The sequence below is a fragment of the Poecilia reticulata genome, linkage group LG9, assembly GCF_000633615.1.
Source record: "Poecilia reticulata strain Guanapo linkage group LG9, Guppy_female_1.0+MT, whole genome shotgun sequence".
NCBI classification, from domain to species: Eukaryota; Metazoa; Chordata; class Actinopteri; order Cyprinodontiformes; family Poeciliidae; genus Poecilia; species Poecilia reticulata.
Window position 1 is genome coordinate 14,687,652 of NC_024339.1, and position 27,170 is coordinate 14,714,821.

General features: G+C 41.0%; 1 protein-coding gene across 1 annotated transcript; it reads right to left on the reverse strand.

The window, feature by feature from the left end:
- Nucleotides 1-1,916: 1,916 nt before the first annotated feature.
- LOC103470000 (ADAM metallopeptidase with thrombospondin type 1 motif, 12) lies at nucleotides 1,917-26,504 on the reverse strand. The gene is made up of 24 exons (XM_008418104.2): nucleotides 25,889-26,504; nucleotides 25,406-25,770; nucleotides 18,687-18,864; nucleotides 18,330-18,538; nucleotides 18,136-18,219; nucleotides 17,687-17,811; nucleotides 17,430-17,579; nucleotides 16,493-16,636; nucleotides 15,556-15,700; nucleotides 15,380-15,472; nucleotides 15,110-15,255; nucleotides 14,860-15,029; nucleotides 13,884-14,017; nucleotides 13,613-13,733; nucleotides 11,669-11,913; nucleotides 10,216-10,357; nucleotides 10,013-10,139; nucleotides 9,304-9,514; nucleotides 8,055-9,173; nucleotides 6,779-6,931; nucleotides 6,407-6,583; nucleotides 5,723-5,869; nucleotides 5,488-5,641; nucleotides 1,917-4,892 (listed from the first exon to the last, which is right to left on the reverse strand). Exons 1-24 carry the CDS (start codon nucleotides 25,998-26,000, stop codon nucleotides 4,765-4,767), a joined length of 4,779 nt encoding a protein of 1,592 aa, XP_008416326.1. The 5' UTR covers nucleotides 26,001-26,504; the 3' UTR covers nucleotides 1,917-4,764.
- Nucleotides 26,505-27,170: the final 666 nt, after the last annotated feature.

Here is a 27,170-nt window from a genome sequence, read left to right on the forward strand (position 1 = left end):
GACCTAAAAACATTTACTAATTATTTTTAAAGCTTTTACTTGAGAAATGCATCAAGTTTTTGTTGCAAAAATATTTAAATTTTTGATACGGCTTTTTCAAAGCATCTGCAATTTGTTCTGACGCTTTGGACATTAGCTTCAGGGCCAACTACTGACTGGTTACTCATTCTTACTGTATCATTGCTTGTAGTTGGACACAACAGGCCACAAAATCTTGCTGGTGTGAAGATGTGGTTAATTTTATGGCAATGTATGTAAAGTTTCACTGTGTTGATACCTGAGCCACGTACTCATGACTTCCGTCTTGTGACGAAGTGCTCCACAATGCACCAACTTTTTGGACAAAGTTGCTGGTGGAGGTTTGAGTTTGGCATGACATACGACTGGTGGCAGCATTTAGCATCTCTTTTTCCGGATATTCCTTTTGCCAGATGGCCAAAACAGACGGAAGGAGGATTCAATGTAGAAAATAATGTTAGCCCAGTACTCTGTAGTCTAATCCTGGTATTTAATAATGAATATCCATCCATCTTTGATGTTAATCTTGGAGAGAAGTGGCGTCTTTGCTGCTCTAGGTTATGCCAGGCCACCATCCCATAGTCTCTGCTCAACTGTCAGTGGAGAAACACTCATAGTTGCCTTCTTCCATTACACAGATAGCTCTCTGCTGGTGGAAGGCTAATCATTTTTATTCAATCCTCCCAATGAGGACTGAATAGAACCTACATTTTTATAGGAACATCTGCTTCAATGCATGAATGGAAAATATCTAAAAATTCCTTCATTTTTCTGTTAGATGTAAAAATACAGCCTTCATCGGTCAACATGCATGGTTTTTCTTTTACTGGTCACAGTGCTCAGAAAACAAAACAAAATAAAATCAATCAAAGTTGTACTTGACAAGTCAGGTTTTAAAGACAATTGGAAGTCAATACCGGAGAGGAAAGGCAAGATTGAAACATTTGTCACCCTTTACTGCAACCTAAGATTAATGCTAATTACATCGATAAGAAGGGAAGTCGACACCTAGGAAAATGATGCACTCTGCTTTACTATTCATTCAAAGCTTTAAAGGGGCAGCATACAGGAGATGTTTTTGGAAAATCTACAACTAATAAAATACACATTTGTGCGGCATAATCAAAAAAACCACAACTTGGCTTCAGAGTGCTGAAGTTGTGCTGCCCCAGCTTTTAAGGGTAATTTTATGACCATTCGGGGCTTTGTAGAGAACAAGCTCACAGTTGTTCATAAAACCGCTCAAATATGGCTTTTCAAGTCAAATTAAATTGTTTGCGTGAAAAGAGCAATTTTTATTTGTCATTCAGAGTACTTGGCTAATGAAACGCAATTAAAGATGTAGGCATGGGTCATGCAGCTGGGTGGCGTTTACTTCTTCGTGACAACATGCAGACACATCCTGCACATACACACACACACCATTGGCTTTTAAGACAAGACGCTCCCCTTTGACCCAGTATCGTGTTACTCCTTCCATTAGTGCTGACTAACTCTTGGTCTCTGGCTTGAATGACAGCAGCACAGAGCACGGAGCAGGGCAAGGTTCTTTCGTGTCAAGTTATCTGGCACAGACGAGCCCGGGAAAATCTGGGCCGGCCAAACACGATCCCTGAAACAGAGCTGCTGATTCAGGTGTTACACATGCATCAGCAGGATGCTGGCACTCTGAGGCGACAGCGACTTTAAAGATGCGAAACAAATAAATAAATTAACGCAAATAAAAATCACAAAGCAAACGGCTACCATGAAAATAATAAGGCAGAGTTGTTGATAAATTGATATTTTTATGATTATACCCCAGTAGCTACATTGGTCAAAATATAAACAGCATATTGTGTAAAACATATTTGGATGAAAACACTGAAATCAGTAAAAGGGTAACATAACTAATAAAATTATTTAAAAAAAAAGGTTTATTTCATGTATTTCATTTACAAAAAGTGTTATGTCAGACCTCCTTTTCATCACAGTTATCAATGAAGACATGCAAAACACATACACTCTATTGCCAAAGGTAATTACTTACCCATCCAAATCATTAAGTTTAGTGTTCCAGGTGAATAAAATCCAGCACCTTGGCATGTAGACTACAGATATTTGTGAAATGGGTCGCTCTAAGGAGTTCAGTGAATTCATTCACAGAATCTCAACAAGATTGCACCTGTGTTTCCTCCCATAAATTCACTACAGTCAATTGTTAATGATATTGTCACAAATTGGGAATGACAGCAACTTGGCTACAAAGTGGTATGTCACAAAAAACAAAAAAAACAAAAATCAGAGTGGGGTCAGTGGATGATGATTTGTAGAGTTTGCAGAGGTTACCAACTTGGAGCAGTCTGCAGCTGCAGTCCTCCAGAGATCATGACGCCTTCAGATTGGCTTCATGGAACGGGTTTCCATGGGCGAGCAGCTGCAGCCAAGCGTTACATCACCAAATGCAAAGTACAGTGCCAGATGCAGAGGTGTAAAGCAGTAAAAAAAAAAAATAAATAATTCTTTGAAGTGACAAACCATGCCTCTTTGTTGAGCAATCCAACTGGTGAGTCTAGCCAAGAGAACAGTATTTGCTTGAGTGTATTTTGCAAAGTGCGACTCAGTGGATTCTTTTTATTTTTATTTTTTCAGAATTAGGGTTTTTAGCTCTTAGCTCCAAAGAAAGGAACTCTTAATGCTTCAACACACAAAGGCATTTTTGGGCAATGCTCTGGACTTTCTAGGAATGGGTCCTTTCTGTTCCAATGTGACAAAGCAAACTCTGTAAAGACAGAGATGATTGAGCTTCGTGTGGAACATGCACATGGAACTGATCTTAACCCAACAGATCAAGTCAGTACCACGATGCAGACCACTGTGACTCGTTACAAGGGGTTACGAAAGTGCCTGACCAAAAAAATGTGCTCTGTGAACACTTCTAGACCTTGTGGAAAGCCTTTTCAGAATAAAAGTTGTTGTAGCCGACATCATTTTAAACCCTTTGAATTCGGAGTGGGATGTCACTCAAGTTCATATGTGTGAAGGCGAACAAGAGAACAACTTTGGCAAAGAAGTGTATATGTGAAGATGGCATACCCTGTGAACAATGACGCTTTTTTTCATCTTGCCTCATGTTTGTCCGAGCCTCTTTCACTCACAATTTGAAGTGGAAGAAACAAAGAGCAGCGAAGGAAAGGAAGCGAAGATGTACAACTTGGTAAACAATTTCACATAATCACAAGTGCCATCGTAAGAGGGACCTGAGAGGGATGACCTGCAACACCTCTGTCTTGGTTTTAAAAGGGTGCAACAAGTCAGAGGAGATTGTTGCATTCTGCAGCTAAATTATGAAAAGAAAAAGGCCTATAAAAAGTTTTACATAAACACACAGTCAGTGCTGGCTCTGAGAAAAACAAAACATAACTCAACAAAAAACAAATCCGAGTGTTAAAAAATTTTGACGTTGTCCATCCAAACAATGTTGGAATGACAGAAAATCTTAATGTACATTCTGTTTTTACCAGTTCATTAAAAGAAACATTAGGTATTAGCTGTGAATCATCAGCAGCCTAATTTTAAAAGCACCTTTATTAAGATGTAAAAAGCACCTTTGACCCAGAAATGCATGTTAACACATAACAAGGCATGGGCCGGCTGTCTGTATTGAGGCATTCCAAGGTTATAAAAAGTTACTGTTTATAATACGTCAAATGTTGTTCCTGCCACTTAGAACCATTTTATTGGCCAGAGGAAGTGCTAGAGTTGCCAACATTTTTTTCTGGCTGCATAAAGAAACCCAATTGTTTCTACACACAACTACTCAGCTAACTGAAAGAAAGCTGAGAGTCTTTTCTGTACAAACAAGAAAGGATTTGACAGCTGGGAAATGTATGCTGTTGTGACGAACTTTTCACGACAGGATTAGTGCCGCGTCTCTACTGGTCTGTCCTGGTGAAAAGAGAGCTGAGCCTCAACTTACCAGTAGGCGGACATTCCTACCCTGATCTGCGGTCAGAAGCTCTGGGTAGAAAAAGAACGAGAACACCGATACAAACAGCTAAAACGAGAGATGCTAAGACGGGTTCAGAGTAGAGCTGCTGCTCCACCACATCAAATGGAGTCAGTTGAGGTGACATGTTTGCACCTGGATGGCTCCCTGGTGAGGTATTCTGGGTACATCTCACTGGGAGGAGACCCAGAGGAAGACCCAGGACATGCTAAAAGTTCACCTTGGGATTCCCATGGAGGAGTTGGCCCTACATGCTACTTTTATGTAATGCTGTTTTGAAGCTACCGTTGGCTCTGCTAGCTCTGAGCAGCATCTCTGTTAAGAATCTGACTGCAGGCTCAGATGCCCTGACTAATTAAACAGCCAAAATTGGCTTATTTTCTATTCTTTGAGGAAGAAATGAACAAACCTAAATCATGTCCTACCTTTTGATTTTTGTGTAAACATGAACTTGTGGAGTTTATTTTGTGAGATTGTTATACCAGCCCATGCCTTTGCATAATCTCCTTTTCCCCTGGTCTTTCCCCAAGCACTTTGGCTTTTTGTATTACCTGGTTTTGATCCAAAATTTTACTACAGTAAATTAAGAAAAACTGAACATGGTATAAAAAAAACAACAACAAAAGAAATGCAGTGACCACTGAGGCAGTCGGTTTGGCTTGCTGAAGTTGCCGTTAGCACCGTGGTTTCTCAGTCTGTGGATGGCGGCTGTTTCGTACCAGCGTTTCATGAACAGACGGCAGGTCGCGTTGCAGTCATTATGAGTCCAGTCTTGGCAGTGCCCTGCAGGTGAAGCAACACTGTCTTTGGACCGACCGAAGCACACAGCGACCCAACAGCTTCAGCTTGTCACAGAAGCGGGAGGACATGGCGTTTTTTCTGCAAACTGAACAGACAGAAACCAAAACAAAACCTAAAGTCATGAACACGTTTGCCCTGACATATGGAAAGGAATGTAACTACACAATCGGGCCGACTGGTCACAGCCTGATGAAACTAAAATTGGCCAGGTCTGGTTATCAGCTGATTTCTCAGTGAATCTCTAATGAAAAAAAAAGGATTAGTAAGCTAGAAGTTGAGCATACCACCATTTTTCATTCAGAACCTCGTGTCTCCTGGTCTTCTCTGAAGGTGAACCGTGATGCCCTGCCTATTTGCTGATTTTTGTAAAGCGCAATACCTACAGTAGCTTCAATGCTACTTGACATGGTATTACCTGCCATTTGCACAGCAGTCAACATAGACGTGTCTTTTAATTTCCTTGGCACTGATTAGCTGTAGTTAGACCAAAGGTATAAAATAAAGCGTGCCACTAAAATTTGATCAGCACTAAATGTCAGCTTTGGAGAATTGTTACCTTCACAATGTGAAATTGAGGTGCGAATGTGTGCATGCACAACGCGTGTGGGAACACAATCTGCTTTTCCGATCAACCTCTTTCACCGCCAGAGGAGCACAGGAACACGCTCACACATACAAACCTGAGTTTTTCTTGCATTCCTGCATGTTGCATTTCCTGAGTGTTTCTGGTTTAGAAATCGTCTCACAAAAGCGGTTTGGCAAAACGGCCGAATCCTGATCGCTCACGCAGTTGACTGCGCGCTGCTGTTGACCCTCTCCACAGCTCACAGAGCACTAGAAGTAAGAGTACTAAGTTAGAAAAAAAAAAATCAAACATCAAAATCTTTAATTGTGGGTCAGCAGAGTGAGACTGACCTCCCCCCAGCCTTCGGTTTTCCAGTGCATGCAAGGCTTTAGACTGCACAGTTCAGTGGCGTTTGGCCTGGACGTGGTGCTGCAGCGATGAGGTTCGGGGCAGTGCACCAGTCGCTCCCTGATGCCTTCACCACAGCTGCCAGAGCACTGGGGACAACAAGCATTACGGCTTTATTTTTAGATCGTTTCTCCAAACAGCCCCCTTGCTCACACAGAGAGCATTGCAAAATTGTTGACAGTAATACAACACAATGGTTTGATCTAAACCATTGTGTTGTAGCTCTGGCTGTATGTTTGGGTCTGTTGTAGTGCTGAATTGTGGACCTCAGCCACAATTTTAAGTGTTTTGGAGTCTCTTAGCAGGTTTTCTTTGGTTGTCCTGTTTATTTGACCAGCTTCTCTGTCCCTGCTGAAGAAAATTATCTCCTCAGCTTGATGCTGCAATGTGATTCAGTGTGGGGAAAGGGTTCTCAGGGGGAGCTAATAGGATTTCCTATGGATTTCAAACTCGTGAAACTCTTACCTAAGAGTTAACTAAGGACAAAAAAAAAATATTTCAGATAGTCAATTTAACGCCAAAATAAATAAAATGCAATGTCTAGAAGCATAGGCAGCATAGATAATGTGCCTAGATATGCCCTGCTATGTTTAATAACATGTAAAATGAATGTATGATTGTCCTACCAGTCCCCAGGGTGACACGGTCCAGTTCATACAGGGCTTTTGGGGGCAACCCAGGGCGCTTAGGGGTCTGCTGGACACAGTCTGACAGTGGAAAGGTCTGAGTGGACGTTTACTCTGAGAATCAACACACTGAACGTCACGGTGCCTCCTTCTCACAGACCCACAGGTTTCTAGACACTGTGGAGAGAATTACAACACAACATGCGCCGAACAAAACTATGCAAGTTAAAACAGAGTCAAGATAGTTTTTTTTTTTTGTATTTCTTCAGTGATAGAGAATAATTAATAATTATATGTATGTATTCTAGTATTAATTGTAATTAACAAGTAAACTGTGTGACTATCAGTTTCCTGACATCTAAAGTTGCTAACCTTGCTCCAGCTGCCGGTTTGCCAGGCCGCGCATGGTTGCAGATGACATGTCCGTGCAGGCTCAGGTCTCTGCATGTTGGCACAGTCCTCATCCCTCTCTGAACTGCACACCACTGTCCTCCATAGAGCTCCAATCCCACATGTCGTTGAGCACTGGACAGAAATGAGGATTGTCTTTAAAAATAATGTTTATGCTTAGTGCAACACTAAAACATTACACTCAATGCTTTAGACTAATGTTTTTATTTTGGAAATAAAAACATCAATCATATATTTTAACGGATCATATTAGATCTTTGGACATCCTTCTTTTTATCCATCCATCCATTTTCTTTACACCATTGACAAGTCGCTAGCCTGTCGCAGGGCAACACAGAGACAGACAGGACACACAACCATGCACGCACACACTCACACCTAGGGGCAATTTGGAGAGGCCAATTAAACTGACAGTCATGTTTTTGGGCTGTGGGAGGAAACCGGAGTACCCGGAGAAAACCCACGCATGCACAGGGAGAACATGCAAACTCCATGCAGAAAGACCGGGGCCGGGAATCGAACCCAGAACCTTCTTGCTGCAAGGCAACAGCTTTACCAACCACTGTGCAGCCGTCCTTCTTTTTAGTCTATTATTATAATAATAGATCCTTCTTTTTAGTCTATTATTATTTAATGGAATAAACATGAATGTGTCATATTTTGGTTTGGCCCACAAATCAGTGTACTGAAAGCTATTTTATTTGATCTGCTTTAATATCTTTTTTTGTTTGTTTTGTAGTATCTTTACTCTGGAAAGTTCTTCCAATTCCACTTTAGGAACATTTCCAAAAACTGTTGTAGATTTTTGGTGGCATTTAGGTGGATCTACCAGGATAAAATCATTAACAAAGTAGAATGCCTGAAAATATTTCTGCTGGGGAAATAGTACTTTTCATATTACCCTGAACATTCAGTGTGAAGCTTTTTGAAGTAAAGATGCTAAGCATTTTGGATTGGTTTAATTTTCTTAGCAGTATTTTATGTGTCATTATTTTTCATCCAAGTTTAAATTTTTCTACAGTTTAATACTTTCTGTTAATTAAACTGTGAATTTTAAATCTGCTTTAGTTTATCTGCAACAATAGAGTGAGAAGAATAAATTTTGAGGGTGTAGGGCAATTAAGTTTCAGTGGATAAATGTTCAGGGAAGCATCATGGAAACATCATTAATGTAAATGTTTACTGCAATGATGTTTTGCAGACTAAGATAAAAAGTTCAAAATATATCTTTTCACACCTCACTCCAGTTTCCGACAACCCAAAATACATCCTTGCTAACTGGTTCTCTGGAAATCAGGTTTCTTTGGTCACTCGTGGAACTGCTCTGCGGACTTCTTGGTTGCTGGTTTTGGCTCTTGACGTGCCTTCCTTTGGACCTGGGGTTTTTTTTAGCACGAGCAGTTTGAGTGGTTTTCTTGGTTGTTGCAGGGGAGCTCTTCAGGCTCATAAATGTCACATGAGGTGGAGCTGAAGTGGTGGATGGTTTTCTTACAGTTGTTGCAGGAACTTGTTTCGTTTTGAAGATAGTTTTTGAAAGGCCCGGGCCAAGCTTATGCATGGGAGTGGTTAGAGGAGCACGTTGTGTCCATGGGCGGTATGGTTTAACATTTGAGGTGGTGTTGATGTTGGGTAAGTGGTGGGTTGTCCTTGAACATGTGTCAGTACTGGTAAGAGAGAATGGCAAAGCAGTTGTGGGTGGTATTCTAGTTATATGCTTGGTAAGAGGACGTGCTTGTGGTTTTGGTGTGGTTGTCTGAAGACGAGTCGTTAGAGACGTTTCTGTGGTGAAAAAGTCCAGGTCAATAATCTTCTCTTCTTGTTTCGTCTTGTCCTCAACGATGTAATCGTATCCTGGGGAGTACAGGACCCCATCCTCACCGCTTCCCTCCTCTGCGTCTACATTTTCCTCCTCTCCAACCCTTGTTTTCTTTTCTTTATTAGCAGAACTTGATTTATTAGGATCAACTTTCCTCTCTGCATTTTTCATTTTCCTCATCCGAACACCAAAGTCATGATCCTCTGAGACTATAATTTCAGTAAATGCAACTTGAGGGCTTGAAGTGGATTTTGTGGTGGCAGTTGTAGTTTCTTTGGTGGTTGTTGTAGGCGCAGCTGTGGAGCTTATAGGTGCTAATGATGTCGAGCCAGGATGTTTAGTAGGGGGAGTTTTATTTGGGTAAATGCGGCGATACACAGGGGGAAGCCCAGGTCGTCTGTGAAGACTTGAGTTTGGGCAGCTCTGCAAAGCACACAGTGATTTGGACCTGGGTTTGGTCGAGAGGTCACAGATCTTCTTTGGCGCCAATGTGCATGACACGGTGCGTGAGCGAACTCCCCCTCCACATGTGACGGGGCACTAAAAGCACAACGAAAACAATATCAAGCTGGTGGAGATACTTGCAATGAAAGTCTTTTATTGGTAAAACTGAGGTTAAGAAACAAGCTGCTACCCAGAAGACAACAAGCAACCCTTAAAAAAGGCTTACTTCCTCCCAGTTGCCAACAGCCCATTCCTGCCCACATGGCACATCTCTGTTGCACGGCACCACAGGTTTGGGTTTAAGCAGATGCTTGCATTCCAGAGGGTGGAGTACTCTCTCCTCCCCTGAAACAGTGCGGACACAAAGAACGGTTCTCTTCCTCAATCCTGTTGATCCACAGGTTTCTGTACAATGTTGCCAACCACCAACCCACCACCTAAGAGCCAGAGGACAGAACAACAAGGTAAGCAAAAATATTCTTATCAATCATATGGAGCTCAAACCTCTTAGAAAATAAGCATGTAGGAGTGTTTGTATTGAGAACATTACAACACTTTATAAAAATGTTGTCAATAATGCTGAAAAGATTTTAACTTTTAGTTTGTATACATGTTGCCTCAATAAAGAATCTGACATTTTAAATGAAATGAAATTTGTGTTCCTAAATAATTCCTGTGATTAGTTTAAAAAAAGAGAACATGTACAAAGTAGCTATCATTCATTTTGGACATATTACAGTACTCAAAAAATGAGTATTGTATGCCCTAAACTACAGAAAATATAAAAGTTTATATTAATATAGACCTTTGAGTTGTGAAACTGTTGTGGTTGCTATTCACAGGTAAAAGTTTAAATCATGGTTATGCAACAAAAATGGCTGATTTTGGTTGCAGAAAATCTGCAATACAGTGTGAGGATGTTAAAGAGTACACACCTTGCAGGACATTCCATATTTTTACATTTGCGGTGTCGGTCCTCTGGACGACTGTCTGGGTCGCACAGAGACTCGTCCACGACGCCCACATCTGTTTCAAAACACAGCACTGGCTGGTGTTGCTCTCCTAAGGACAAAAACATTTCTAATTTAGTATATTTTATTGGCAAAACAAAAGCAAGATGTTTCGAAATATGCCAAACCTAGGCCACAGGTGGTGCTGCAGTCGGTCCAGGCTCCGTGTCTCCAGCTGTAAGTGGGTTCAGTGACCTCATTTTCTATAAATTTGGTCTTCTTGATGGTGTATTCTAACTTAATACCTGGATTCTTCTCCTGAAACAACAACTATAAAAAAATAAACATAATGTAATCAAATAATTCACATTGTTCTCTATCTGGGTTTTCACTAGAGCTTCAATTTGGATCCTTATAGATTTCTGTTTTTACTTTTTTGTCATACTCATGTGTTTCAAATATTCAAATGAATGGGAATAATACGACAACCTCACTGAAGAGCAGATGAGAAAAGAGGTCACTGAAATTTATCAATCTGGAAAGTGTTACAAATGCCATTTTTATGGCTTTGGCACTCCAGGAAAATCACAGTGAGAGCTTTTATCCACAAATGAGAAAAACGAATATGGAACACCAAAATGTCACCAATGACTCATTCAGGTGGTCACACGGGAATCAAGAACAACATCTAAAGCACAATGTTTGTTTCGGGTTCATGCAATGAGTAACAACCAAAACTGGGATCGATTGAGAGAAGATAAAACTAATCAATTAAAAAAACAACACAGACGATGACCAACAAGACCTTTGTGAAAATATTCTGTGAACTGACGAGGCAAATGTCTGTTTTACATCTGTAGCATGTATCATTTCAGAAAATTTTTTATCAAACTAACAGAAAAACATGGCGGTGGTGGTATGATGGTGTGTGGGTTGCGTCAGGACCCTGCTGACTTTCCATCAGAAAAACCTGAAAAGGAGTATTGCTATCACTTTGTAACCCAGCGGAGTTGGATCATTAACCAGAACAATCACCTAGAGCAGACCAGCAAGTTCATCTCTCAATGGTGAAAAAAAAGGATTGTGTAGTGGTCTAGTTAAAGCCCAGGATTAAATCTGATCAATTCATTTTGGCCCTGAACAGGCCATTCATGCTCAAAAACCAGCCTCTCTTTAATTTAAAGAAAAATTGGCCAAACTTAATCCAAATCCTTATTAAAAACTCACTGCCGTGTATTGCAATCCTGGTAAGTGAGTGTTTCACAGTCAGTTATGATAATTAGGGAGAAATTATGTTTCATTTTGCATTTAATATGGTTATATTTATCTGAAATTAAAATTGGCATGACCTAGACTTATACAAAAAAGAAATAAGCAGAAGAAATCTGTGAAGGGGCTAATTGTTTTTTATCACAGCACTGGTTGTGATTTCCTTTATTTTATTTAATAAAAATGAATGACCAAGGACTATTTTGTGGTTTGATTAGAAAGTGAACTACGAACACGAATTAATTCAGTTGAACCTCTATGAACAGGACCCTTTTTAGGAGTGAAGTGGCACAACGTTGATTATACTAAAACTTCTGAACAACTGAAAAAAACCAGCTGCTTTCATCCACTCCTATGAACGGGACAACCTACCTGGAGCAAGACTGGCTGCTTGGTAGGCCCAGGTGCAGTGAGGTTCTCCATGTCTCCACTGCGCTCATAGTAGAACGTCGTCCCACCTGCTTCGTACTCGCCGTTCCACTGGATGATGAAGTTCCCGTTGAGGAAGTACTCGTCTGACCCCACACTTCTGAGGGCCAGGAAGTTACCTGCCTCCTGGGCTTCCCTCACCAGAATGTCCCGGGCGCCCTCGGGTATCACCCCCACGTCCACGTACCCTGGGAGAGTCGGGAGGGGAATCAGAGTTGCACTGAGGTAATGGGATGGCCCACCATGGCAGCTGCCACGCTCACACCCAGACTTTCAGACACCTTCTCTCTGATGTTTAACCCGGGTGGGCTCGGTGTGCATGGATGCCTTGCATGTGTGACTGAATGTGTGCTTATTCGGCACGGAGGGGGTGGGCTGGAGGTGGGGGTGCACTGCCCTGTCTCTGTTTTTTATTGCGTGGGGATGGGAGGTGGGTGGTTTGGGGGAGGACGAAAGCAGCAATGAGCGAGTCTGTGCAGTTTAATGATGTTTGTGTGTGTGTGTGTGTGTGTGTGTGTGTGTGTGTGTGTGTGTGTGTGTGTGTGTGTGTGTGTGCGTGTGTGTTTGTGAAAAGAGGTGGGGGGATGCTTGCCCTCAGTGTGAGCCTTTTGAAGTCTCACACATCTGGGCCGGTTATCTGGAAGGGATGCAACGTGCAGCAAACACACACAGAAAGAAAGAGAGATTGCAGGGAGAAAGGCGGGAAGGAGGGGAGTTTTTATTGTTTTAGGGCCTCTTTCACTATGAATCTGTCTTCACGGTATGTTGATTTAGCGGGTGAGTTATACTTGTCCAAGTGCAGTAAAACCAGACAAAGATGTGTATCTTCAGACAAACACGGGCCTGCATGCATGCACACTTACATCTCAGCACAACAGGACAAACAGCTGCAACGTGTGGACGAGGTTGCTGCCATGGCAATAAACAACAACTGTACAATGCTGATGCACTGCCCTGAAATGACTTCTGTGCCTGCAGACATAAATTAAAATTCTGCGCTTTTTCACACTCATCTTAGTAGGTCCTTCAAAGCTTTTTCTCGTTAGCAGTCTGTCTGCTTTGCGTTAATAATTTTATAATCATACCGACTCCCTCAGTTGGATACAGCACCTGGCCAAAATGTTCACACGACACATTTTGCCATGTTGAATGCCATGTTGAATGTAACTTGAATGTATTTTGATTTTGATTTTAAATGAAATACCAAAACAAAGTAGTGCATAATTATGATGTAGAAGGAAAACTATATATGAATTTCAAAACCGTTCCATGCAAAAAAAAAAAATCATCCCCCTGTAGAGAGAGATGGTTGTATTTTAAGGCATTGTCTGACTGTGCTGGGTCGTCTGTCTCTACAAGCTCAGTCTGATTAGTAGCTGAGGCTGCTAGTCCTGCTGAAATGTGAACATTCACCTACTCTCAAGTCTTTTGCAGAAATTATCATAACTGAAGAAATGAATCCTCACAGCATGATGCTGCTACCCCAATGTTTTACCGAGGCGACTGGTATGTAGGTAAACCGTCTACATTTGTGTAGCGTTTTATTAAGCCAGAGGACTCCAAAGCCCTTTTAGCTCAGTCATTCCCCCATGGATTCAGCACCTCCTGGCCCTCTGACCACCATAAGCTTGAGGTGTTCTGTCGTAGCAGGCTGCTATTTTAAGATGCTCCACAACTTTCAACATGATCCATCTGCTGTGTTCTTTGGTCTTCATGATGATTTGTCCACTAATATTCTCTGACAGCTGCATCCATACTGAAAATTATTTAGGAGATATCTGAAGACAGTTGATACCTTTGTCTTGATTTTCTTTTTAAATCCTAATACAAAAATGTTCAAGGGGCATGGATAATTTTGTAAAGCACTGCGATTGTCGTTTCACTCACCAAAACCTTCTTGTTCATCATATGTCTTATAAACCGTCTCACAGCTTGTGCCGTCGCCCAGACAGACCCCACAGCGGTCCTCCACCGCGTTGGAGTCGATACCAAAGTCACAGCCGACCTCCTACACACAAACACACAAATCACAGCACAGTGGAAGTTTCCACAGAGGATCTTCTCCCTCTGTCAGTATGTAGTTGCTCTGCGGTGTGTCATCATCCCGCTCCACTATAACCCTCCCAGTCCCTACTGGTCTCTTACCCAGGCACACTACCTTGCACACTCCGTTAACACAGATGTTTCTGGACTTGTTGTTCATGAAGCACGGCGTCCCGTCGGTCACCGCGTCAAGCATCTTCTCTGAAAAATAGTCACTAACTGGTCGGCAGTGAAGTTCGCAGGGATTTACTGAGGATGAGCATAAAAGAAAATGAATCAGGTTTATTTATTTATTGACGTTTTTACTCATTACTTTTATTTATAACCATTTATTGCTACTGTTATTATCACTATAATTTTATACCATACAAATTGCTATATGTATATAGATAAACTTTAAAATTGCACTACAAGGCATAAGGGATAACATAAAATGATCTAACTGTCCAATAGATTAATACAGTGATGTCTGAAGTCAGTCTTCAGGGACCAAAATCCTGCCTGTTTGAGTTCCCTCTTTGGTTCAACACATCTGAATTAAATGATGATTTGTTAACAGGACTCTCCAGAAGTGTTGGAGGAAACGTATCTAAAACTGACAGGACTCTGACCCTCAAGGACCGAAGCTGGACATCCATGGATATAACTGTAAATTTATGTAGAGATTAAGTTTACTCATTTTGGTTTTACTGGTCTTCACCCTCCAAAACAGTAAACAAGTAAGATTTAATTCCAAAGAAATGCTGAGAGACTAAAAAATAATTACCTGAAATTGAGGTAATCCAGCTTTATTTTCTATCTCTTATTAAACAGCTGACATGAAAAACTCATCCGATGATGCCGCTAAAATGTAATTTGTTTTGTGTAAATTGACAACTATGACAACCATTTCGTATCGACAAACTGCCATAAAAACCCAACAGAATTTGAGTGCAGATGCCGAATGACAGAAAACTTTCAAGGGTTAATGTTGCCCCCTATTGATTAATACCAAGAACTGCATCTATTGTTGAATTATGTTATGAAACAGAAAATGTAAAAAAAATAAATAAATAAAAATACCCAGTCTGTTTGAGGGTTTCATCACTTACATGGGTTAACAACTGGGATCCACTGGTAGAGCTGGTTGTGATAGGGAACCGTGTCAAACTCACTGCACAGCATGTCTCTGAAGGACGGCTTCTCATTCTGACAAGGTTTGGTGTTGCAGGTCCGGTAACGCTTCCTTTCTCCAGTGCAATACTTTCCTCCAAATTCAGGTCTGTTGAACAACAGAATATTTTGAATCAACCTCACAGCTAAGGATTCAGGAAAGAAAGGATGTCCAGAGTAAGTTCTTACTTGGGATTGTTACATTCCCTCTCTGCAGACTGAACTCCAGTTCCACAAGTCCTGGAGCAGTAGGACCATTTATCCCAAAGCCCCCAGCCTCCATTCACAGTCTCTGGCAGTTTACCCACAATTACACACTCTCCAGAAATACACCACTAAGTAAGAAAAAAAATAATACTGAGATCATTTAAAATCACTTGAGGTGTTTTTGAAAGGTTAACTACCCCCCTCCATCTGTAAATGAAACCCTGGCATGGCTGAGCTTATAACGGCCTTTACCTTGTCTGGTCCACAGCGAGTCCCATCTATTGGCGAGTCCAATTTGGATCTACAGCTACCATTCACTGAACACCAAAGAATCTGGCAAACATTCTGAAATAAAAGGCAAAAATTATAATCGGTAACGTCTGTTTTCTGAAGAATTTTATGTATAGTTTAATTTGAGCAAGACTTACATCCACCTCTGGACAGAAAGTAGCATTTGGACCGTACTGGAGCTGGCACTGATGATGGGTGGTGTAGCGCACGCCAAGACGGGCCAGAGGGGTCGTCAGGTCCCTCTTGGAAGGACGGTCATCCAAACAGAAACCCCAGCCACGGCTACGGCAAATAACAATGAATATGAGGTCAGTTATTTTATTTTGGAGAAGAAGTAAATTAACACAAAATAATGTTTGTGTTGAGTTCTACTTTTCACTCTCAGAGATGCGCTGGTTGCTGCTGAGAATGAGGCGTCTCAGTTAATGGAGGAATTACTTCGATGCTACTTTTTTTAGCATCGAATGTGTGTAGGTTGTGCTGTCTTTAAGCTCCTTCACTTATACAAACATCTTAGAATGGATGCATGTACACAGAGTTTTTAGTTTTATCGGGGTTTTTTTGTGCTGATGTTTTGTGAGATAAATTAAGCATTTATTTAGCTATAATTATCTTATTAAAATCCCATGCATAGTCTGAAAGGAATTAAATTATGGAGAAATTGAAATAAGATAACATGTCAAATGTTGCGACTCACTAGCTATCTATCTTAGCATGTAGCTTACAAGAAACAGAGGGAACAGTTTTTTTAAATGATTAATAATTAAAATATATTTGCTTGATAATGCCAGAATGTTTGACACGGTCATTTCCAGTTTTGAACATGAACTTTCTCATCCGACTTTGCTGAATCTGGAAAAACGTATTGTAAAACTTAATCAGAATTATCCAATTCATCTTTAGCACAATTCTTCTAAAACGTTCTAGAGTTTTTAATCTCCCATGAGTTGTTCTTCGTTCTTGTCTCAAATGCCATAAAGTTGTGTTTTTACGGCTTGACTGAAAATAAATAAAATCTTGCCAGCACTTTATAGTGAGTGGTTTTAGAATAATAAGGTTCTGATTCTGCCTTACTCGAGGAAACGTGTGATGTACTCTTTGGAGCAGGACGACCAAGTCAGAGGCGAACTGTCATACATCAGTTGTCTCGACATGATGAACGGGTGTTTTGCTCCCACCTCACAGTCATTCCCTTGGCCGTCATGATGGATCCCAAAACTGCATTGAATCACAAATTAACACAACTTAAATAAAGACCGCAAAGGCTTTTGTACACAGGCTTTGTTTGTTTTCCGTACTTATTTGGCAATGATCTGACTACAGAGCATACCAGGAAGCTTATGTAAAGTAAGACAAATCCAATAATGGACAGAGCTTTCATTTGGAGTGATTTACAAGAAAACTAAGGAGCAATGAGTGGAGAAATATATTCAAAACAAGAAATATATTTAAAGGATCAGAGGAACAAACGCAAAGAAAGAAATGTTCGTGCAATTTTAAAACAAATAGAGTTCTAATATGACAGAAATTAACTTTTTACTTTAATGGGAAAGTACTGTTTCAAATCCAGTGAGCTGTTCATAAATGCTACCCTAATTTTTAGTTATAGTCGCATTTATACTGTAATGCTTCGTTTTGAGCACTATGAGAATCATTTGGATGTAAAATAAAATTGGCCTGGGAATATTGTCTTGAGAAACTTCACATGTGATCTTTGTTTTCTTAAATTTATCATTGTTCTACTACAAAAATGTTAGATTTTTCAGAAATTTGAATAATGAGTCTTTTTCTCTTTTTCCCATTTATATATTGTACATTCCAACAATTATCTGTCAATAAACTGACTTTCTAACTGGGAATCATCCTTTGGGAAAAAAAAACGGTGTACAGCAGCACGCTTGTTTATCCATAACTTCATGTCTAGTGAAATATTACTGTTAACAACATATTGGTACTTTTTTCTTGTGGTGATTCTCTGTTTGGTACTTTACAGATATTAACATTGCACTACCTGTGGCCCATTTCATGAGCAACAGTGAAGGCGACAGGCAGTCCTGAATCCTCGTTGATGTTGCAGCTGCGGTGGGGTTGACACATCCCAGACAGATGAGAGAGACCCAGAGTCTCACATGGCTGGTTCATTCCTGCACAAATATCTTTCCTTCAGAGGGAAACAAATGTGAAAAATTATTACACATACCACCTCACTTCACATAGGGAACATGTACAGAACCCACGCGAATTCAAGGAAAGACTTTTGCCACTCGCCTTGTGATCAGAACAGCCAGATCGTGGTGAGCTGGGTGAGTGTCGCTCTGTGGATTCAGGTTTTTCTGCCACGCACAGAAACTGGACAGAGTTGTGTCTGCATGGTGAGCAATCTTCAATCCTTTCTGCAGCAAACACGAGAGTTTGACTAACAAATCACCACATTTTAAACTCTTTTTAGGTCAGTTCATACAAGCAGAGTTCAATAAAATCACTATGTCAAAGAAAATCCATCCATCCATCCACAATAAATCCCAATAAATATGTCGTCCGTGATTTTGTACATATCCATCATTTGTCCCCAACCCTCTGCTGTTTCAATGCGTGAACTAGAGTTTAGAATGTGACATATATATATATAAACTCCTCTTGCTTATTAATGTAAGCACTTATCAAAAAAATCACAAAAGCATAGTTGAGTATTTAGAAAACTTTGGATTATGTTTTACCTCTTCTCCTTGAAGCAGTATGAGGCGCACCAAGATGACATGGATAGCATTTCCAATACTGGCATCATGAAATATTCCAGCAACCTGTCAGCATAAAAATGATCCGTGATGATAAAAAAAAGAGAAAAAAAAGCCTGTGCAGACTATGCAAAACACATAATCAGTTTAAACTTAAAGAAAAAAAAGTTCTTTACCATGTTCATGATGGTGAAAATGTAGGACTCAACATTGTCGCTGCCATGGTATTCGATGAGTTTGGAGTCAGCCACCACCATGGTCTCCACCCATCGCTCTCGGCTGACTGAGCGCTGCGAGCGGGACTGAGCCTGAGCCTCCTCCCTCTGATGCTCCCTCTCCCACTCCTCCCTCTCTTTTTCCACCTGGTGAGAGTCACTTGGAGCATCTAAAGCACGCATAATGAAACGCATAGCTTAGAGCACACTTATCTTTGATTGACTCAGGTGCAGGCTGAGCACAAAAAAAAAAACTCATTTACAATTTCACACACACCAGCAGCTGTATATATTCAGACACTGTGTGAAAAGACATACCTTGAACTCCGCAGGGGCTGGGAGTATGTTTGGACTCCAAGCTACGTTTTCTTCTGTGGTTTTCCTCAGTAGGTCTTGGATAGACAACGTGTGGTTCTGGAGTCCCTGCAGGATCACTGGGCAATTTCTGGGCAGGTTCGATGAAGAAATGCCCCTCCGGCAGGGAAAAAAATCCTCTCTGCAGCAAGAGAAAGAAAAAAAAAAAAAAACATGACAGCGTGGCAAGCTTGGGCTCAGATCATTCATTGAGATGACTCACATATCCCAACGTGCAACGCAAGCAAAGCTTAAATAGCTTTTTTTGGAGCATGTTCAAGATTTTAGCAAAAGGAATAGAGAAAAACCTGTCAAATAAACTATTAAATCTCATTTTTTTACATGGAAACAGAACTCTGGTAGAGATGCCAAACAAATCATTAACTACAAAGTTTTACTGAAAGTTGGGAGGGCAGATGATCCCCATCTTAAAAACCTGCAGAAACAACCAGCCCACATTATTTCCATCTGGCTGAAATCTGTCATTAGCCAGCAGATCAGAATATGAATCTTCTTCTTCTCCTCGGGCAACAATGCAACAACTCCTTCGAAACTATGCTGTACATGTCCTTACAGGTAGAGGCTATTTAAACAGAGACACCATCTGCTCCTGCAAACAAACAATAACAAGAAGAAATTGAATCGACAACAGAGGCCCATTTCTGTTAGCCACACTTCAAAAAAGGAAAGACAAGAGCACATGACATGGCAAATGAGGCAGGTGTGCTCTGATCCTCATAAGTTGACAAGAACATAGCAGCTCATTGAAACATGCTTAGAAATATCCACTGCTATGATCATTGGGTGCTTGAGTTTAAGTTTTCTTTTGTTTATGTTTTGCACTTTTATGTCAGGCAATGGCTGAAATTTGAAAACTTCTCCAGCAGATCAGATGGAAATGACCAGGAATTGACATAAAACAATGACAGGTCCCCTCCTGCAATGCCAGACCATCCACTTTTCTTAATCCTACTGGAAAAAGAAACAAATAATACTTTTTAATGAGAAAATCTTTATCAACAAAAATAAAAGCCAAATCATTCCTTTTCTAATGTCATAAACATCTTGGACTTGTTTTCTTGCTCCTCGTCTAACCAGCTGTTCCAGCACTGCTCAGCTTTCCAGGTCATTTTGACAAGTTATACATGTGTTTCTTGAAAGAAGAGGCAACAGAAATGGGAGGATGCTCCTTCAGCAGTCTGCACAGCTATGACTCTGTATCCCACTGCTGCGTTCACGGAGTTCAGAAACTAGAAGTCGACACTCCCTTTGGAGCGAAAAGATTTCTCCATCTGCTACACTAAATCCAAAAATGTAGGTTTCCACATATACTGAAACAGATGCTCTGCTGGATGCAGCTGAACTGCTCTGTAGTGCTCCCACTCCAAACCACAGGAAGAAGACACAAAGCGGATGAAAAACGTCCGTTTGTCCTGGAGGTTTTGGATATTTTTCTATAAAAATATTAATGCCGAAGCATGGTTCCTTAAGGAGCAGCTCAGCGTGTGGGCCTTTAGCCAAACATCCCAGAGTTGCGGCGGACTCATCTCCAAAGCATGCTGGCTGATATGTCTACACACTCAGTAGGAAAAGTTTCCCACAGGCTCTGTGCAGCAAACGCTCAGCTGACTGAGCAGTTCCTGTAGATCTCACCCAAACACTACGTGTGGCAGCAATAACAGACAACCTTATCTCAGCTGTATGGGCTGAACACTGGACAAAATATTATCGGAAACCATGTCAATAATATAAGCTGCATACTTATTCATACTACTTGAACTTGTTCACGTTTTGTCATGTTATAGACTTACACACCGACACAAAGAGAAGAATTGTGAAGTGGAAATAGAAGGAAAAACGTCTTTCCAATTATTATGAAAACGTAATCTAAAAAGAGTGGCATGCAATTACATTTAGCCCCAACGCCATCATTAGTAGAACCTGATTTCGCTGCAGTTACCGTTTGGGTTGCGTCTTTACCAGCTTTACACATCTAGAAATCGAAATTAAAATTTCTGCACATTCTTCTTTTGAAAAAAGATCAAGCTCAGAGAGTGTAGAAGGAGAACATCTTAACATTGATTTTTACATATTACCACAGATTTTTGTTGTGGTTTAAGTTGCGATACACTGATTTTTGGCCCATTTTCAGCCAATTTCAATGTTTGCATGTGTTCCCCACATGTTGGATTTTCTTAACTTTCTTTCAACAATGACTTTTTCCACCACTCCTGTAGAGGCCAGATTTCTAGTGTGCATTACTAATAGTTTCCTAGTCGACAGATTCTTTAAGATGGCCTTTGAATCTCTACAGCTCCTCCAAAGTTTTTATGAGCCTCTTGACTACTTCACTGATTAAACGCCTTATGATTAAAGTGGATAGTCATGCATTTGTGCATTAATATCATTAATAGTTTTCCCTTTACTCTTTTGATTTCCTAAATACATATGGAAGAGTCGGTAAAGTCCAGAAATCTTTCTTAGAATCTTGCTTTAAACCTTTTTAAAACTTTATCTCAGACCTGAACCCTTGTTTGGCAGTGACCCTGCGTTTTAAGACTTCAGCTGAATCCCAGCAGACAAAGGCAGGTGGTGGTCTGCAGAGCAACCAGTAAGGAATGCTACAAAGAGACACATTGAGAAGTCAGACTGCTGCTCTGCATGATGTGCATGAAACATCCAGGCACAGTCACTCTGGGTGTTTATAGTGTTAATGGTGATCTTTAAATTACTATACTGTACACAGATCCTTTGTGATCTTTCTCATCTTCATGCACAGACAACCTGAAGCCATGTTAGCAAAGCCTTTGTTTTCTGTTTCACCATACATGGAGAACTGCTTCGCTGCAGCTCTGAATCCTGAATGTTCCGTCAGCTTGGACAGGATTTCACTTTCCCCCTTTCCAACCTCTGTCCATTAATCCCTTTCCTCTGACCTGAAAGGAAGCGTGCTGTTTGGGTGCGAGGTGCCAGAGCCATAGGAGGTTACCATAACATGGATCTGTGCTCTAAATACACCGGCCATGTGGAACTGCTTTATCCCCGTTTCCTGCTTCTGTGGACTAGAAGTGGCCAAGCGGACCTGAAATAGAGGAGCTGCCGTAATGCAGACTGTTTCCTCAGTAGAGATTAAATGGGACAGAAGGAGAGGTGGGGGCTGATGGGGCTCATTACTGTAACATGATGAAGCACTAACTTGCACTTATTGAAGTTAGATTAAGGGCTGCACCAAACAAAATTTGTCTCTGCATTCCTCCAAGTTCAACGTATAATTAAGAGGTGAGGGTTAATTTTTAGAGGTCAAAAACCTTGCTGGCATTTTTCATTTGAATAAATGCTGAGAATTTTTCATTTAGGTGAGGAAAATAATGTTATAATAGGTCTGAGCTTGCGTGCACTTGCCTTGTGCATTGCCTGCGGGCATGCAAAAATACTCCTGCGAGTTCCCAAGAAAAGCAGCTAAAAACAGATTAGCTTATTCTCAGTTCAACGTTGTGGTTCAAGTGTTCAGCAAGAGTAAAGGGGGGGCCTGCATGACGCAAAGACACACGGTTCTGGAGTAAATATAGCTGAGTTAGCAGCAGTAAAACTCTGTTCGTTTGAACTGCAGAGCAATTAAATCTCCAGCCAGACGCGGGATGCTAAAATGACAGGATGTAGAGGTGTTAATATAGTAGCTTGGGCTATGATGTGGCTTCACAGCACCAAGGAAGCATGATCCAGCTATGTTGCCAGCTTTACACATTGCAGACATTTTCAAACATTCATTATTACCCCGAGGAACTGAATGTGAGAAGGTACTACTCCTTAGGACAGACTGTATTTTCTTCAGTCTGCTCACTGGTACAAAGTTCAGTTTTGCTCACGTATGTGACTGAAAGAGGCCACAGTTCAGAGAATTAACAGCAAATTAGTTTGGGTCATTTGTTCATGACGTTTGCACTTTTTTTCCCCCTTATACTGACAAAGACTCGCATGTTGAAATCAGTAAAAAAAAGTTTCTTTTTTGCTGATTAGTCAGCAGCTGCAGAGCAGTCATTCTAAATGGTGAACATAAAATCCATGAGGTTTCTGCAAATGTCACTTTTTTGAGAGGAAATTATATTGTTTTTTTTACAGCCAACTTCTCTTTTCTTTGTTGAGCAAATGTGTCGGGACCATTGTAGCTGTTTGCTAGAATTCAGTAGAGCATTATATTCTCATCTTCCTGATAGATGTCTCTCCAGGTTTACAGCAACTAGATATAACAAAACCTTAATAATATGACGAACAGAAATTGTAATGCACAACATAAATTAGCTGAAAATCACATTTCATGAACAGAAAAACCTAATTTATGTTTGACCCACATTTCACCGGTCAGAGCTTATCAAGGTAAATCTGGCTCACTGATTGGTGCATCGCTGCTCTTTACTGTTCCCTCTTGTTTAACAATGACACACTACACTGTAGACAGGAAGTGTCATTGTAATTCTCCATAAAACAAAAACAATAACTTAAAGAGCTCACTGTTTCACTGTAGAAGCTGACAACTCGACAAGTGGACCATTAGAACAACTTGAATTTTAAAAACGTGGGACAAAGAAAAATCCTGCTAAATTATTGTGACATGCGTCATTATTCTTTTACCTGTCATCATAAAAGTCTACCTAGTGCCAGATAAATAAAGATCCCCATTTCAAATCCATCCAGTTCCTCTTTCTCTGCCTCATGAGGTTGAACGGCCTCCTTGCAGCTGGCAGGACTTTTCTCTCACATCTGTCTGGCTGAGTTTGATGGTTTCTGTGTGCTTTCAGCTGCTATAAACTTTTATTCACAGTTTTGTACAGTGCAATACATCATCCTGCAGCAGGTTAAGGATGACAACAAGAACATTCGGTTTTGTACAAAGAGTACTTTGAACACTGTAAGACTAGAGAGTCCGAATTTAACGTTACGTAAGGCATTCTTTTCCCTGGAGGAAGATGAAAAGTGGGTCAAAGATATAAATTTTCCAGGCTCCTGTCATCATTTCAGTCTCATTATGAGTCATGTGTGACAAATTAAGAAATACAAGTCTGGGAGACATAACACAATTTACACAAGCGTAACTGAGAAGTAGTTGGATGAGGAATTCCTGTTGTGACACAAACGACCAATGCACTCACACACTCAGGCACACTTCAATATAAGAAGTTAGAATATCACTTTTTCCCACAAACCAAATGTTCATGTTCTTCATTCATTCCCTCTTTGGTTGTTTGTATAAACCTTGTCATGATAAATACGGTATTTATGGTGAATAAAGGCTTTACAAAGTATATTTGATACATAAATCTATCTTGTGATTCCTGTCAACGTTTTATGGAATATTATTTCTAGAAATCTGCTGTCCAGCTGGCTTCTTCATCTGGTCAGAAACACTACAGCCAAAGTAAATACCTTCAAGTGAAAGAAGCAGGTTTTCCTGGGTTTCTGTCTGTCACACCTTATTTTCCATGCAATAAGATCTGCCAGAAGCCGTTACAGAAGCCCTATCCCGAGCACAGAACAAAGAGACCCTGCATGCTCAGATGGAGTTCATGAAGACATTCTGCAAGTACAGACAGCGGCAATAAGAGTGTATGAAAGCTAAAGGGTGCCGGTGAAAAGGAAAAGATGTGAAGCAGCAGCAGTCAGTGAGTCTGCAGAACAGACCTTCTGCAAACAGTGTCAGGAAGGCTTTGAAGAGCAAACCAACAAACTCAACACTGACAGATAGAGGAGTCTGCTGGCTGCCTAGGGCACATATCTGCTTAGAGTAGGTGTGAGCTGGCTACCTGCAGCAAGGAATGCAGGGTTTTAAAAAGTGACACGTCCAAAACCACCAGCATTTCTCATCTTAAGTTCCTCCAACCCATCCATTTTCTTCCAGTGAGCCGAGATCAAGCCACAGGTCCAGGAGGAGAACCAACGCACCCCTTATTCTGGCTAATTCTGGGGAATCCTAAAGAAATTACCATCCCTTTGCTGCGTTCTGGGTGTGCTTCATGTATTTTAATGGGTCCACAAATTGCTTTACTTTTTTTTACTAGATTCTTTCTTTACCACCACGGACTCCAGAGTAGTACCTGCGTTGCTGCAGACAAAATCCCAAACAATTAGTGGCCCTCATCACTTGTGAACAAGTCACCTTAGGCATATCAAGATGTTTGATCTTCTCATCTGCTAGGGGCAGAGACTGACCCCCGACCTAAAAGGGGCAGTGCACCCTTTTCTATTTGAGAATCACTCAAATCAACATATCCTGCTTTGGGACGTCACACCATTTCTACAATTTAAAGTCATTTTAATTACATACCAAAAGTGCAGCCGGTGCAGCACATATAGCACTGCAGCACTCATTATAACCTTCCTTTGGCTGCACACTGCTGGTCAACTGCCTGAAAAAAGGCAACTGCAGCTTCTTATGGTTACAAAATGGAACCTGAACCAACAACACCATCATTTAAAAAGGGCAACACTGTTATAAAACTTCAGTTGACAAGTTCTGACTGCAGTCTGGACACTTCTGTAATCAGATATCAGCTAGCTGTACCTGTATTAAATTTTTTCTATTTGAACAAAACTAACTAGACCACATTTTTTTCTCTAATGAATGAGACTGGGCTTAAAATAAACAATTTTTAGTCCTATATAGTTAGTAAAATAGAAGGACTTCTTACCAGTCCTTTGCAGGTGCTGATGGCAGCCGTTCCTTTAAAATCAGGGGCTTCCACAGTGCCAAGAAGGTGGCAGGAGTTCCCGTCAGACAGGGCAGGCTCAGCCCTGCTGGCACTGCCATTCCTCCTCTCCAGGACGTATTCAGTTGACAGCAGGTGATGGTTTTTGGTCAAATTGAACATCAAGGTTCGCCCATTGTAGCTGAGCTTGTAGTAGACCTGTCCCTCTGGAGAAAGGGACCGCAGTGCACGCCTGGGTCTCCCGGTCTTGAAATGGTGAGACACGGAGTGAGAGACAAACTCACCATCAGCGCTGATTCTCACGGGATGGACGATGGATGGGTCTGAGCCAGACTGGGACAAATGGCCTATAGAATAGCAAAGTAAACTGTTTATGCATGCACTCTGCAGAGATTTGCACACACACACACACACGCACACACACACACACACAAAGCTGCTTCCATGCAACCACACTCCACTGACCTTGCTCGTTGGAGAGGGAGAGGAGTCTGGCAGATAGCTCATCGTGGCCGGCTGCCAACATGAAAACAAAGTGCAGCCGAAAGAGAAGCGAGCACTCCAGCGAACATCGCATATTTCATAAGAACCAAAGTGGAAACCCGGGAGAAGAGTCATCTGCATCGGAGAGCCAGGCTGGTTGGAGGAGTCGACCTCTTCGATCCTGCTCTGCTCCGGGTCATGACATGAACAGGGCTCAGATTCCGATTGTGGAGGGCGACACGCTCCGAGGAGAGACTGGCAGCCCGATCAGGGTTTTAGGGGAGAGAAAGCTCCCTTCTCGGTGGAGGACGGAGGAGGAGGAGTATGTACTTTCCTCACAGGAGCGTGGGGGAAGCAGAGGAAGAGGGTTCCCTGGTTTGAATGGACCATGCCTGCTTCTTCCCTCCTGTCCGGACTCGTCTGTTGATGCAGCAGCGCATCTTCAACACGTGTCAACGCTCAAGCAAATGAGTTGGATCATTAAGGCGCCAACGAGCAACATGCAGATATTAAAGTTTTATTTCAATGCCTTGAAGAGCGCTAACCTAAAACTATGCAGAGAGAGAATGCAAGATTAAAAATATGTTACAGTTCTTTTATAAAACACTCAAATCCGAGCATCTCGCTTTGTCAACACTAGTAAATCCTGAAATATTTGGCAAGCATCACAGCTTGTAAACATTTTCACACCGAGCTACAGGCTTTTAATATTAGCTTGGGGGGATTTTCTCTCATTGTGACATAAGGTTCTTTCTTTTATGAAATACATTTTTGTAATTCAGAGAGCTGTCCCCAGACGCTTGATGTGTTGGTGACAGCATTTAAATGACATTGAGGTGATTTAAGGTGATTATCTAGTTGTGAGAAATCTCACAATTTCTCAATTCTGTGATTTTTTGACATTTATATTTTTTTTCACTTCAAATATTTATCACTGAAAAACTGCTTAACATAAATTCTATCTGGTAAAAACTTATTCTCTTTAATTGATTGAGTGTTCTGATTTGACTTTTCAGTCTGAAGTTATCTTATAACAGACTTTTACCTATATGCTATGTGCTATTGTTTTTGCTGTGCTTTTGTATATAAAGTCATAATGCTAAGGAGAAAAACTCCACTCCAAAAAATTTCAGATTTTCTTTTTATTTATTTTTTTGTTCGTCTTCAGAAGCATAAGTTGTAGTCTAAAAGTCAAACTTAAGGCACAACCTGTACAAACACATGCATTTTGAAATTCAAGAGCAAACATTTCTTGAGTACAAGT

Coding starts and splice junctions, on each gene's coding strand:
- LOC103470000 (XM_008418104.2), bottom strand. CDS start 26,000: ATGCGATGTTCGCTGGAGTGCTCGCTTCTCTTTCGGCTGCACTTTGTT. Junction 9,174..9,303: donor CTGTTGGCAACTGGGAGGAA/GTAAGCCTTTTT, acceptor TTGTGCTTTTAG/TGCCCCGTCACATGTGGAGG. Junction 5,870..6,406: donor CCGTGTCACCCTGGGGACTG/GTAGGACAATCA, acceptor TGTTGTCCCCAG/TGCTCTGGCAGCTGTGGTGA.